Source organism: Ranitomeya variabilis, chromosome 3, assembly GCF_051348905.1.
Source record: "Ranitomeya variabilis isolate aRanVar5 chromosome 3, aRanVar5.hap1, whole genome shotgun sequence".
Taxonomy (NCBI): domain Eukaryota; kingdom Metazoa; phylum Chordata; class Amphibia; order Anura; family Dendrobatidae; genus Ranitomeya; species Ranitomeya variabilis.
This window is the reverse complement of record NC_135234.1, coordinates 252,318,583-252,331,894: the sequence shown is the minus strand read 5'-3', so window position 1 is coordinate 252,331,894 and position 13,312 is coordinate 252,318,583. Positions and strand designations below refer to the sequence as shown.

Sequence of the window (13,312 nt, the reverse complement as noted above, 5' to 3'; positions counted from 1 at the left end):
TTATAGTGTAAGATCGCCGATCTGACACTTTGCTGTGCACTGTGTCAGATCGGCGATCTGACGTGCACAGCTCCTGGAGGCTTCCCGGCACCTGCTCTGAGCAGGCGCAGTGAAGCCACCTCCCTGCAGGACCCGGATGCCGCGGCCATCTTGGATCTGGGCCTGCTGCAGGAAGGAGGAGGTAAGAGACCCTCGGAGCAACGCGATTACATCGCATTGCTCTGGGAGTCTCAGGGAAGCCCGCAGGGAGCCTCCTCCCTGCGCGATGCTTCCCTATACCGCCTGAACACTGCGATCATGTTTGATCGCAGTGTGCCAGGGGTTAATGTGCCGGGGGCGGTCTGTGACCGCTCCTGGCACATAGTGCCGAATGTCAGCTGCGATAGTCAACTGACACCCGGCCACGATCGGCCACGCTCCTCCCCGTGAGCGCAGCCGATCGCTATGACGTACTAACCCGTCGGTGGGAATTACGGCCCACCCCACCTCAACGGGATAGTACGTCATATGGGATTAAGGGGTTAAGATAACTACCATATTTTTCAGACTACAAGACGCACCAGACCATAAGACACACTTAGGTTTTAGAGGAGGAAATTAGAAAATAAATTGGAAGCAAATAATGTGAGCAATTCTGTACTTAATATCCTCTATTCTGGTATATATGGTCCCCTCATCCCTATCCTGATACACATGGCCCCCCTCATCCCTATCCTGCTATGCATGGCCCCCCTTACCCCTTCCCTGGTGTGCCTGGTCCCCTCATCACTATCCTGGTAGGAATGGTCCCCCTCATCCCTATCCTGGCAGGAATCCCTATCCTGTATGCAGGACGCCCATCTCGTCCTATTAGGTATGGACCCCCATCTCGTCCTAGTATGCATGGCCCCATCCCTATCCTGGTATGCAGGGCCTCATCCTTAACCTGGTATGATTGACCCCCATTCCGGTCCTGGTATGCATGACCCCATCCTTATGATTGGCCCCGACCCCTATGCTGGTATGCATGGCCCCATCAGAAAACATTAAAAAAACCAAACCATTACACTTACCTTCCTGGTGCTCCCTCGCAGTGTCTTATTCCGATGCGAGCAGCTGCTTTCTGCTTGTTATTAGCGCATGGCAGGGACGTCATGCGCTGCCTGCAAGTCGAAAGGCCTGCTGGAATACTCACTGCCCTGCACGCCGGGACTGTGCGCAGAGAGCAATGAGTATTCATTGATCTTTAATAGCAAGCACAGTGTCAGATGCGACCACTCTCCAGGGGTTTCAGGATACAATGGCGGAAGGTATCCTTCCACACTGTATCCCTCCACCACTGTGAGTGCAGAGTTCATACTGTCACTTGTGGCACCGCTGTGTGGGAAAATTCTCACGCATCAATTCCCTAAAGTAAGAGGCCATTGAACCTTCAGTGATAACACTGCAGGAGCCATTGTCTCCTGTCAGCAGGGCCGAACTGGCCATCTGGCAATTCTGGCAAATGCCAGAAGGGCCTCTCTGGTCATAGGCCACCTTGTCTGCTACATTGTTAACAGAATCGATGTTCATAAGACACCCATACTGTTAAGAGTTGTGACGGAGGTATCATTAGAAATATTGGTCTTGTAGTAAATCTTGCTTTCCTCCACGCAGGGTAATATTAGTAATATATCCCATCTGGTGCTTGGGCACGGGGACAGTATGGGCCTGTGCAATTTCAAATGCCAGGGCTAAATTTCAGCCCCAGTCTGTACCTGCCTGTCAGTGTGTCACTGGAGGCCTATAGTGCTGTCACATGTCCTGATGTGACAGCTCTATAGAGGAGATCGTCGTGGGACACTCATTATTAATTGGACTGCGTTGGACCAGGGAGTTTACTGTTGGTTTATTATTTTTTATTTTTTGCAGGTGATCGATGGCTTCAGGGAATTAGGCGTGGTTGTAAATATGGTGAAATTAAAAATATTAAAATACTTTTTTTCTGGCTGTATCTGTATTTAACTCTTTCACTACTATAGGATTAGTAATGGATAGGTGTCTTATTGACACCTCTCCATTACTAAGCCTGCTTGATGTCACCTTGCAATCAAAGGTGACATTAACCCCTTATTACCCCATATGCCACCACTACAGGGCAGTGGGAATTGGTGCATCTTACAGATGAGACATTTATGGGGTGGCTGGGGGCTGGTATTTGTAGCCGGGGCAATATCCATGGCTCCTCTCTAGGTATGAATATCAGCCCGCAGCTGTCTACATAGCCTTTCTGGCTATTAATTATAGGGGGACCCCACGTCATTTTTTTGGGGGGTCCCCCTATTTTAATAGCCAGTAAAGGCTAAATATACAGCTGCAGGCTGAGATTCATAGCCTATAGATCTATCTATCTATCTATCTATCTATAGATCTATCTATTATCTATCTATTGTCTATCTACATCATGTTCCAAATTATTATGCAAATTATATTTTTCACGGATTTTCCTAAATGCTCGGTGCAAATGACAGTCAAATAAAAGTCATCACCCGTTAGAGTACGCATCGAATTTTATTGTAGAAACCTCCCAATGATAACAGTATAATCGCAAAAATGAATACAAACTCAAAATGCACTGTTCCAAATTATTAGGCACAGTAGAATTTCTAAATATTTGATATGTTTTAAAGAAATGAAAATGCTCATTTGTTGATTTTGCAGCATTAGGAGGTCACATTCACTGAACAAAAAAGCCATTTAAAGGGAACCTGTCACCCCGTTTTTTGAAGATGAGCTAAAAAAAGCGTTAAATAGGGGCAGGGCTGGGCGTTACATTAATGTCTTTTGTGTGCCTTTATTACCCACCTATGCTGCTGAAATACCTTTGTAAAGTTGCAGTTTTCTGCTGTCACTCACGCTGGTCTGGTCCTATGGGAGTGGTGACAGCGCTGTTTCTCCCCCAGATCAGGCTCATCATTCCGTTGGTGGCGTAGTGGTGTGCGCATGTCCAACAGAGAATATCCACTGCCCAGGAGATGCAAAAGAACGTGATCTGCGCTATTCAGCCATTTACCGGTGGGCGCGGCCATCTTTCTGTGGCCGCACGTGCACAGATGGAGCGCTCTGCTGCCCGGGGCTTCAGGAAAATGGCCGCCGTGATCTCCATCTGCGCACGCGCGGCCACAGGAAAGATGGCAGCGCCCACCGGTAAACGGCTGAATAGCGCAGATCGTGCTCTTTTGCATCTCCTGGGCAGTGGATATTCTCTGTTGGACATGCGCACACCACTACGCCACCAACGGAATGATGAGCCTGATCTGGGGGAGAAACAGCGCTGTCACCACGCCCATAGGACCAGACCAGCGTGAGTGACAGCAGAAAACGGCGACTTTACAAAGGTATTTCATCAGCATAGGTGGGTAATAAAGGCACACAAAAGACACTAATGTAACGCCCAGCTCTGCCCCTATTTAAAGGGAACCTGTCACCCCCAAAATGGCTGGTGAGGTAAGCTCACCGGCATCAGGGGCTTATCTACAGCATTCTGTAATGCTGTAGATAAGCCGCCGATGTTACCTGAAAGAGGAGAAAAAGACGTTAGATTATACTCACCCAGGGGCGGTCCCGCTGCGGTCTGGTCGGATGGGTGTCTCCAGTCCGCTCCGACGCCTCCCATCTTCGTTCCATGACGTCCTCTTCAGGTATTTACGCCACGGCTCCGGCGCAGGCGTACTTTGTCTGCCCTGTTGAGGGCAGAGCAAATTACGGCAGTGCGCAGGCGCCGGAAAGGTCAGAGAGGCCCGTGCCTGCGCACTGCAGTACTTAGTAAACCGTGCAGTTCTGGTCCAGAGATTTTTTTTTTTTTTTAGTAAAGAGGTTATGTTGGCATGTTAAAATGAAGGGGGATAAGATTCCTGTAAGGTAGGGGAAAACTACCGTATTTTAGTTAGGTTGGTGGAGGATTGAATGAGGTTTGAAGGAACAGGCTGGAGTGACTATGCATTCAGGGGAAATTGTGTAACAATTTCTGGTGTATATTCTCACCTATTACCTTTGTGAAAATGATAAAGTTGCAGCTAATATACAGTAATTTTATTTTCAAAGTCTACTGTTATAAACGTCTTTGAGGCAGATGTGGGTTTAAAATACTAACTGCATCCCTGGATAATTTCTTTTAGGAGTTACATTTTCAAAATGGGGTCACATGTTTTTTTTTGCTGTTTTGACAACTCAATGCCTCTACAAATGTAACATTGCTCAAAAAATCATTCCCAGCCAAATTTGCACTTCTAAAATCAAATAGGGCTCTTCCCTTTTTGAGTCCTGCCGTATACGCACACATTAGTTTGTAGCTACATTTGAAGTATCATTGTGTTTGGAAGAAATTTATGAATATGTTATGGGGTAAATTTTCTCCTATTAACCCTTGTGAAAATGACAATTTGGGGCTGCATAATATCTTAATAAAAAAAAAAATTCAAATGTAAATGTTTTTAAGTACCGTACTAAGATGCACCTGTAAGGTCAAAATGCTCACCATACTCCTACGTGAATTCCTTGAGGAGGTCTAAGTTTCTCATATGGTGTAACTTGTGGATGGGCTTCTGCTGGTTTTGCACCTCAGAGACTCTACAAAATGCAACATAGCATCTGCATTGTATTCCAGCCAAATTTGGGCTTCAAAAATCAAATACTATCCTCTCCCTTCCTAGCTCTGTGCCCAAGCAGCAGTTTTCAACCAGTTATGGGATAATGTGCAACAAATTGTGTCGTCCATTTTCTGTTATTACCACCTGTGAAAATTATATGCATTCACGGCCGAAAGTGTTGGCACACTTGAAATTGTTCCAGAAAATGAAATATTTCTCCTAGAAAATTATTTCAAGTATGCATGTTTTGTAATACACATGTTTATTTCCTTGGTGTGTATTGGAACAACACAAAAAAATAGAGAGAAAAAGCCGTACAATTTCATGGGTGCCAAAACTTTTGGCCATGATTGTACTTGGGGATGAGAGCAATGTTTTAGTTGATATACCTTTATACACATTGTGTTTTTTGACGCACCTCAAGGGTAAACTGATTTCCTGACCACAGTTTTGCATAATTTAAGTGTAGTTTTTAAAATGGTATCACTTTTATTTTCTGTTCTGACGCACAAGCCTCTCAAATTAGTTTAATAATTGGATAGGTCTGTAAAAAATAGATTTTGTAAATTCTGGTGGCAAAAAATTAAAAATTGCTGCTAAGTTTTAAAGGGAACCTGTCACCCCCCAGGGCCTATTAAAGTAAATGAGCCACCTTCAGGAGCACTAAGGCTGCATTCTGTGATGGTGGCTCTTATGCTTATTATCCCTAGGAACGCTGAAATAATGAGTTTTATAAATTTCCCGCCATACCTCTATTGTGTCAGGGAGGTATGTTTTCTCCACCTGACTCAACTGCCTTGCAGCTGTCCATCATCCCCCTCTGGCTTCTATTTTTTGTGCATTTATCGAAGAGGTGTCATTGTATAAATGTTCACATTGCTATTGCTATTGAAACTGGCGAATAATTAGTTGTGGATTGGAGGATAAGCCTGTGGCAGACGTATAGGAGTGCGGGGCATTTGAGGTGTATGACAAGGTTGGAATTATTTTTATTATTAAGGGCATAAAAGCATTGTTCAGATAAAGAAAGTTCTTCATCTGGGACTCTAATGTTGAAATCTTATTTTCCAGAGCAGTTATTCTTGGTTATCTTTCTTTCGAGAAGCTTCTTAAATGCAGAAGCCTCTCAACACTGCTTTTTGAGCTTCCCAAAGGGAGACTAGAGAAGAAGCTGACTGAAGGCTCAAAGAGAAATATTCATCAAGATGATCTTTGAATCTCTGAGCAATTTCAGGATAAGAGAGTAAGGAGTCATTCAGAGTCCAGTTAAATGAATGGGGTCGAGGGTGTAAAGTGGAGTTGGTAAGCTGGACTGGAGAGTGGTCTGACACTGAAAGTACAGCAGTGTGCAGGCACCAGGCCTCTCTGACCTTTCCCGGTGCCTGCGCACTGCAGTACTTTGCTCTGCCCTCAACAGGGCAGACAAAGTACGCCTGCGCTGGAGCCGCTGCAAGAAGACAAGAAGAGGACGTCATTGTATGAAGATGGGAGGCGCTGGACCCGGACCGCAGTGGGACCGCCCCTGGGTGAGTATAATATAACCTGTTTTTCTTACCTTTCAGGTTACATCGAAGGCTTATCTACAGCATTACAGAATGCTGTAGATAAGCCCCTGATGGCGGTGGCCTTGGCTCATATACAATTTTTGGGGTGACAGATTCCCTTTAATCAAACTTTTGAGCTATCTTAAGTATAAAGTAACATTGTAGTTCACAGTTGTAAGATCAAGGAGGTATTGGTGGAGCTTGAGGTCTTGGGCGAAGTTCCTTGGGTTGCTGCGAGGAAGAAAAAGCAGATGATGAGGCAGGTTGTTCCAAAAGTCGCAATTTGGTGAAACGTTTTTCACCTTCAGGGGAGTTTACTGTATGGGCCAGATCAAGATGAGTAAAAGTCAGTTTGAATGGAAATCCTCAGCGATGTTTAATATTCTGGGAACGGAGAATTTCCAGATATTGTTTCGTTTTTTGGCGATAGTAGCGGGGGCTAGGTCTGGAAAGCATTCATAAGTGTGGCCTTGGAATTTTAGAGGTGAGGAATTTCTTGACGCTTGCAGAAGTTGTTCCTTTGTTCTATAAAAATACATTTTGAGGATAATCTCTCTGGGCGTTCCATTTGGTTTGCTCCTACTCAGGGCTTTGTGGATGCGATCCATCTCCAGGCATTCAATAGGAATTCCAGGTTAGAGTTCTTGAAACATGGCTGTAGCTGTGAACTGGAGGTCTGTAATTGTCTCAGGCAGGCCCCTGATGCGAATGTTACTTCTGCAAGCCTGGCTTTCAAAATACTCTATTGTTGAGGGAGTAAATTTATTCATGGAATGTCTCGATCTCTCTTTCATGAGTTGAGAGGGTAGCTGAAGTGAAGTTTATTTTATCTTCCAGATCAGAGGTACGAGAACCCAGCTCCATAATTTCTTTAGAAAGTTCTTTAGTTAATTTTTCCAACAATTTAGATAATTCAGAGTGTATGATAGACTTGAACTTTGAAAGTAGAGCTGCTTGATCCAGAATAACAGTGCTTGGATTTTTGGTTGTGAAAGCTGGGATGCTTTCTGAATCAGCCCCATCAGTCAGAGATGAGCAGGATGTATCATCTGGAGAATGTGCGCCGGAGGACATGTCATCAGGATCTACTGAAGATTGGTTTCTGTGGTTAAGAGTCGCTTAGGTGGTTCTGCGTTACTTCAGCATTTGGGCGTCCGTGTTATGTAAGGTAATCTGGTAGTTATTGCCCAGCTCTGGTAAAATGGAGTCAAAAGGGGAGCATATTACACATTGATGTCTACAGGGAGTAGTGGGGAGAGGGTTAAGACATCATGAAAAGTCTCAGGTTTTATCCTGCCATTGTTTGTGTGAATAGGCAGGTGTAATTTCAGGCCAAAAAGTACAGATAAGTGTAAAATTCCCAAGGATTTATCATTAAAGGGCACCTGTCACCCCATTTTTTGAAGATGAGCTAAAAATACCGTTAAATAGGGGCAGAGATGGGCGTTCCATTAGTGTCTTTTGTGTGCCTTTATAACCTACCTAAGCTGCCGAAATACCTTTGTAAAGTCGCCGTTTTCTGCTGTCACTCACGCTGGTCTGGTCATATGGGTGTGGTGACAGCGCTGTTTCTCCCTCAGAATCCTGCTCATCATTACGTTGGTGGCGTAGTGGTGTGCGCATGTCCAAAGCGAAGATCCACTGCCCAGGAGATTCAAAACAGCGCGGTCTTCGCTATTCGCCGTTTACCGGTGGGCGCGGCCATCTTTCCTGTGGCCGCGCGTGCGCAGATGGAGCGCTCTGCTGCCCGGGGCTTCAGGAAAATGGCCGCCGCGATCTCCATCTGCGCACGCACGGAATCCCGCGGCCATTTTCCTGAAGCCCCGGGCAGCAGAGCGCTCCATCTGCGCACGCGCAGCCACAGGAAAGATGGCCGCGCCCACCGGTAAACGGCGAATAGCGAAGACCGCGCTGTTTTGAATCTCCTGGGCAGTGGATCTTCGCTTTGGACATGCGCACACCACTATGCCACCAACGTAATGATGAGCAGGATTCTGGGGGAGAAACAGCGCTGTCACCACACCCATATGACCAGACCAGCGTGAGTGACAGCAGAAAACGGCGACTTTACAAAGGTATTTCGGCAGCTTAGGTAGGTTATAAAGGCACACAAAGACAATAATGTAACGCCCAGCTCTGCCCCTATTTAACGGTATTTTTAGCTCATCTTCAAAAAACGGGGTGACAGGTTCCCTTTAAAAAGGCTTGTTATGCAATTCTACTGATTGGCCACTAGGTGTCAGCAAAGTACTATTGCCCTGACCTCTATAGGCTTGTATTAGAGCAGGGGTGGAAAATCTTTTTTTCTGCCAAGGGCCATTTGGATACTTATACCATCCTTTGGGGGCCGTACAAACTCCGCCCACAAAGTACATCCAGACTCTGGCACTGATTTAAAGACGTAATATTTCATTGCATGCCCTTCAGTGTTCAGTAGTGAACACTGTGTTTGTGTGCTAACAGAGCAAGAAGAAATTAATGAGCTGGTGGCAATCAAAATATAGCTCCCTGCCCAAGAATGCGATCCCTGAGAATCTGCTCGGGGGCCTGATAAAATGTCATTGAGGGCCGTAAATGGCCCTGGGGCCTGAGGTTCCCCACCCCTATATTAGAGGTTTCAAGTTTTTTTGGAGACACTAAAGAAATTGTTATTGCTCAATCCTTTGGCACAGGTAGATCCATTCTTTTTTCTCTTATTGTATGGCGGTGAGAATTCATTCTTGTTCTAAGCTGTGGTGTACCTAACTATTTGCACTAAATGTCCAACTGGGGGTCTGTATGTGGGGGAGACAGGGCTAAAGCTTAGAACAAGAATGAATTCTCACCACCATACAATAAGAGAAAAAGAATGGATCTATCTGTGGCAATACATTTTTGTCTCCCAAATCATAGCATTATGGACATGAAATTACTTGTGTTAAAAGGTAACTTCAAAACTCAGAGAGACAGAAGAGTCTGGGAATATAAACTGATGACTACCTTTGACTGTCTTAGTGGTGGAATGAATGTGTCGCATGGATTTATGTCTTTTTACATCAACTAAGGAACTTGCCCCTCAGACTATAAGGGGTCATCACAACAGAGACCCAAATCAGAGGATAATAAAACAATCCTTATCTAAGAACTGGCCCAACATTTATGGACATAACTGTTTATCACTCATGGTAATTCTGCTTCATGCCACCTGTCTTATCCATGTTTTTTTTTCTTTTTTTTTTCCTGTGCTATGTTGTGCATACATATGTGATTCTTCAGAGTTTGTTTTAGTCTTTGCCTGATGAAGAGACCTTTTTAAAATCTAATGTGTCATTTTTAGCTATTGGCTTTTTAGAGATCATGTCATCTTCAACTTGCTTAACTGTTCACAATAACAGTAATGTTGACCAGGGTTACCTAAACTTTTACATGCCACTGTATCTCATTAGGGCATCACAGTGGCTCAGTGATTAGCATTGTAGCCTATCAGTTCTAGTGTTCTGGCTTCAAATCCCACCAAGGATAACATCCTTAAGGAGTTTGTATGGTCTTCTTTTTGCATGGGTTTCCTCCCACACTCCAAAGACATACTGATAGGAACTTAACATCGAAAGTACCATTGGGGACAGTGATAATATCTGTAAAGCGCTGTGGAATTAATGGTGTTATATAAGCAAGTAAAATAAATAAACAATATGGAGAAGTAACAATGATAATTCATTAGGACTCAGGGTTTTGTACGTACTAGAGTGTGAGATGACTATTTTAATTTTTTTCATGTCTTTATTTATTGCTGATCTTTGTCTTTCCCTTCCCATAATTTTTCTCACTGGCAGTGAGTTTCCTTCTTCTCATTTAGCGTCTCAATTAATGTACTCACAGCCCCTCAGAAAGTAGAGTATCTCAGATACAGGAGAAGATTGGGGCCAGCCAGTCAACTTGTCTGCAATCCTTTCTCTGTGGTATAGGGTTTGTGAACTGAAGCTTGGGGTGTTCAGTAACTATCAGGATGTCCTGCCTTCAGGAAGTTCAAATTTAAGTATTTTTATATATGCCCTGTTTTTCATCGGTATTTACAATGTAAATTTTAGGGATTTATTTATTATGTTGGCTTGTTGGTTTTTCTCCTAAGCAACAAACATAATTCATGGTCACAAGGTTGGTCATATACAGGTTCTTCTCAGAAAATTAGAATATCATCAAAAAGTTAGTTTATTTCAGTTTTTCAATACAAAAAGTGAAACTCATATTATATAGAGTCATTACAAACAGAGTGATCTATTTCAAGTGTTTATTTCTGTAAATGTTGATGATTATGGCTTACTGCCAATGAAAAAGCAAAAGTCATTATCTCAGTAAATTAGAATACTTTAAAACACCAGCTTGAAAAATGATTTTAAAATCCAAAATGATGGCCTACTGAAATGTATGTTCAGTAAGTGCACTCAATACTTGGTCAGGACTTCTTTTGCATCAATTAATGAATGCATCAATGCGGCGTGGCATGGAGGCAATCAGCATGGGGCAGCACAGTGGCTCAGTGGTTAGCACTGCTGCCTTGCAGCACTGGAGTCCTGGGTTCAAACCTCACCAAGGACAACATCTGCAAGCAGGTTGTTTTTTCCCCCCTTGTTTGCATGGGTTTCCTCCGGGGACTGCGGTTTCCTCCCACATTCCAAAGACATACTGATAGGGAATTTAGATTGTGAGCCCCATCGGGGACAGCAATGATAATTAATGTATGTAAAGCGCTGTGGAATATTATAGCACTATATAAAAATAAAGATTATTATGTGGCACTGCTCAGGTGTTATGGAAGCCCAGGTTGCTTTGATAGCAGCCTTCAGCTAATCTGCATTGTTGTGTCTGGTGTCTCTCAGCTTCCTCTTGACAATACCTCATAGATTCTCTATGGGAGTAAGGTCAGGCTAGTTGCTGGCCAATCAAGCATATGATATTGGTGTTTTTAATCCAGGTATTGGTACTTTTGGCAGTCTGGACAGGTGCCAAGTCCTGCTGGAGAATTAAATTTCCAACTCCAAAAAGCTTGTCGGCAGAGGGAAGCTTGAAGTGCTCTAAAATTTCCTGGTAGACGGCTGCGCTGACTTTGGTCTTGATTAAACACAGTGAACCTACACAAGCAGATGACATGACTCTCCAAACCATCACTGATTGTGGAAACTTCACACTAGACCTCAAGCAGCTTTGATTGTGTGCCTCTCCACTCTTCCTCCAGACACTGGGACCTTGATTTCCAAATGAAATGCAAAATTTACTTTCATCTGAAAACAACACCTTGGACCATTGAGCAACAGTCCAGTTCTTTTTCTCCTTGGCCCAGGTAAGATGCTTCTGGCATTGTCTATTGGTCATGAGTGGCTTATCACAAGGAATGCAACACTTGCAGCCCATGTCCTGGATACGTCTGTGTGTGGTGGCTCTTGAAGCAATGACTCCTGCAGCAGTCCACTCCTTGTGAATCTCCCCAAAATTTTTGAATATACTTTTCTTAACAATCCTTTCAAGGCTGCAGTTATCCCGGTTGCTTGTGCACCTTTTTCTACCACACTTTTACCTTCCACTTAACTTTCCATTAATATGCTTGAATACAGCACTATGTGAACAGCCAGCTTCTTTAGCAATGACCTTTTGTGGCTTACCCTCCGTGTGGAGTGTGTCAATGACTGCCTTCTGGACATCTGTCAAGCCACCAGTCTTCTCCATGATTGTGGAGCCTCCTGAAACAGACTAACGGACCTTTTTAAACACTTAGGAAGCCTTTGTAGGTGTTTATTGTTAATTATTATAATTTATTGAGGTAATGACTTTTAGGTTTTCATTGGCTGTAAGCCATAATCATCAACATTAACAGAAATAAACACTTGAAATTGATCACTCAGTTTGTAATGACTCTATATAATATCTGAGCTTCACTTTTTGTATTGAAGAACTGAAATAAATTAACTTTTTGATGTTATTCTAATTTTGTGAGAAGCTCCTGTACATTACATCCCCACTTAACTCATAATTTGCTGTGGGTACCTGAAGAATCTAGACAACAATTATCTTACAGACCACTTAGCCCTCTGTTGAGATCGATGGAGTTTCACTGATGACAGTTCAATTGTGCAAATAATTTTATTATATTTAATCTTTTGTTTTGCAATTTCATAAAATTTCATAAATGTAATTTTTTTTTTCTTTCTTGCAGGGTAAGCCAAAGCCACAAGTTAATTGGACTATAAATGGACAACCTCTAGATCCAAAACAAGCAAGTGTTAGGAACAGTGAAAGCGACACAATTCTTTTTATCCGCAAAGCTGAGCGTAAAGATTCAGGAGTTTATGAACTCACAGTAAAAATTGATGACTTGGAAGATAGAGCAAAGATTGATATAAAAATTGCAGGTAATTATATATATTAAGACAAATAATGTAACATTTTCTTGATGGTCTAGAATAGTGGGAAGATTTATGCCAGCTTCCCTAATGGTCTGGGAAATGTTATTTCCAGTTTACGTGATGGTTTATACATAGAGGGAGATAATACCATTTTGGTCATTTAAGGTAGTGGTAAGTCTACCAGGAGAGTAAGGGGTTAATATATGCATTCTTGGTGGTCTAGGGTAATAGATGGATTAATACTGTTTTACCTGGTTGTTTAGGATATAGAGAGAAGGATGAAGACTACTACTCTAATGGTCTTTACTTTTTGATATTGATGGAATGAAAGCAGATCTGTCACCAGATTTCACATTATAAATTGCATACACACGTGGACAGAATTGTTGGTAACCTTCTGCTAAAGTCATAAAGACCCACAATGATCTCTGCAAGACATTGAAACTGACAAAAGTTTAAATTTACTGACTGTCAACTAATGAAAATCATAAATTACTTTTAAATAGTGGTTCAACAGAAAAAATAGAGCAAAAATGAAATTGAAAATGGCCAAGATATAAATGATGGTAACCATTGAAGACATTGAAAATAATTTGACTATAGCGACATGTTAAGTGAAGGTGTGTCCTGTGATTAGAATCACAGGTGTCTAAAAGCTTGCAATCAGTCAGTCTGCCTCTTTAAGGGGTGAAAAGTAGTCATTGTGCTGTTCAGTATCAATGTGTGTATCACACTGAACATTAACCATAGAAAGTAAAGAGTTGTCTCACGAGATTAGAAAGAA

The 13,312-nt window shown here is 42.9% G+C and overlaps 1 protein-coding gene across 1 annotated transcript in view; it reads left to right on the top strand.

Annotated features, from left to right (window-relative positions):
* Positions 1-13,312, top strand: part of IGFN1 (immunoglobulin like and fibronectin type III domain containing 1) — a 262,834-nt gene that overhangs the window by 171,325 nt on the left and 78,197 nt on the right. Inside the window, exon 5 of the mRNA XM_077295387.1 lies at positions 12,339-12,534. Coding sequence (XP_077151502.1) covers positions 12,339-12,534 — 196 coding nt within the window. The remainder of the gene's footprint in view (positions 1-12,338; positions 12,535-13,312) is intronic.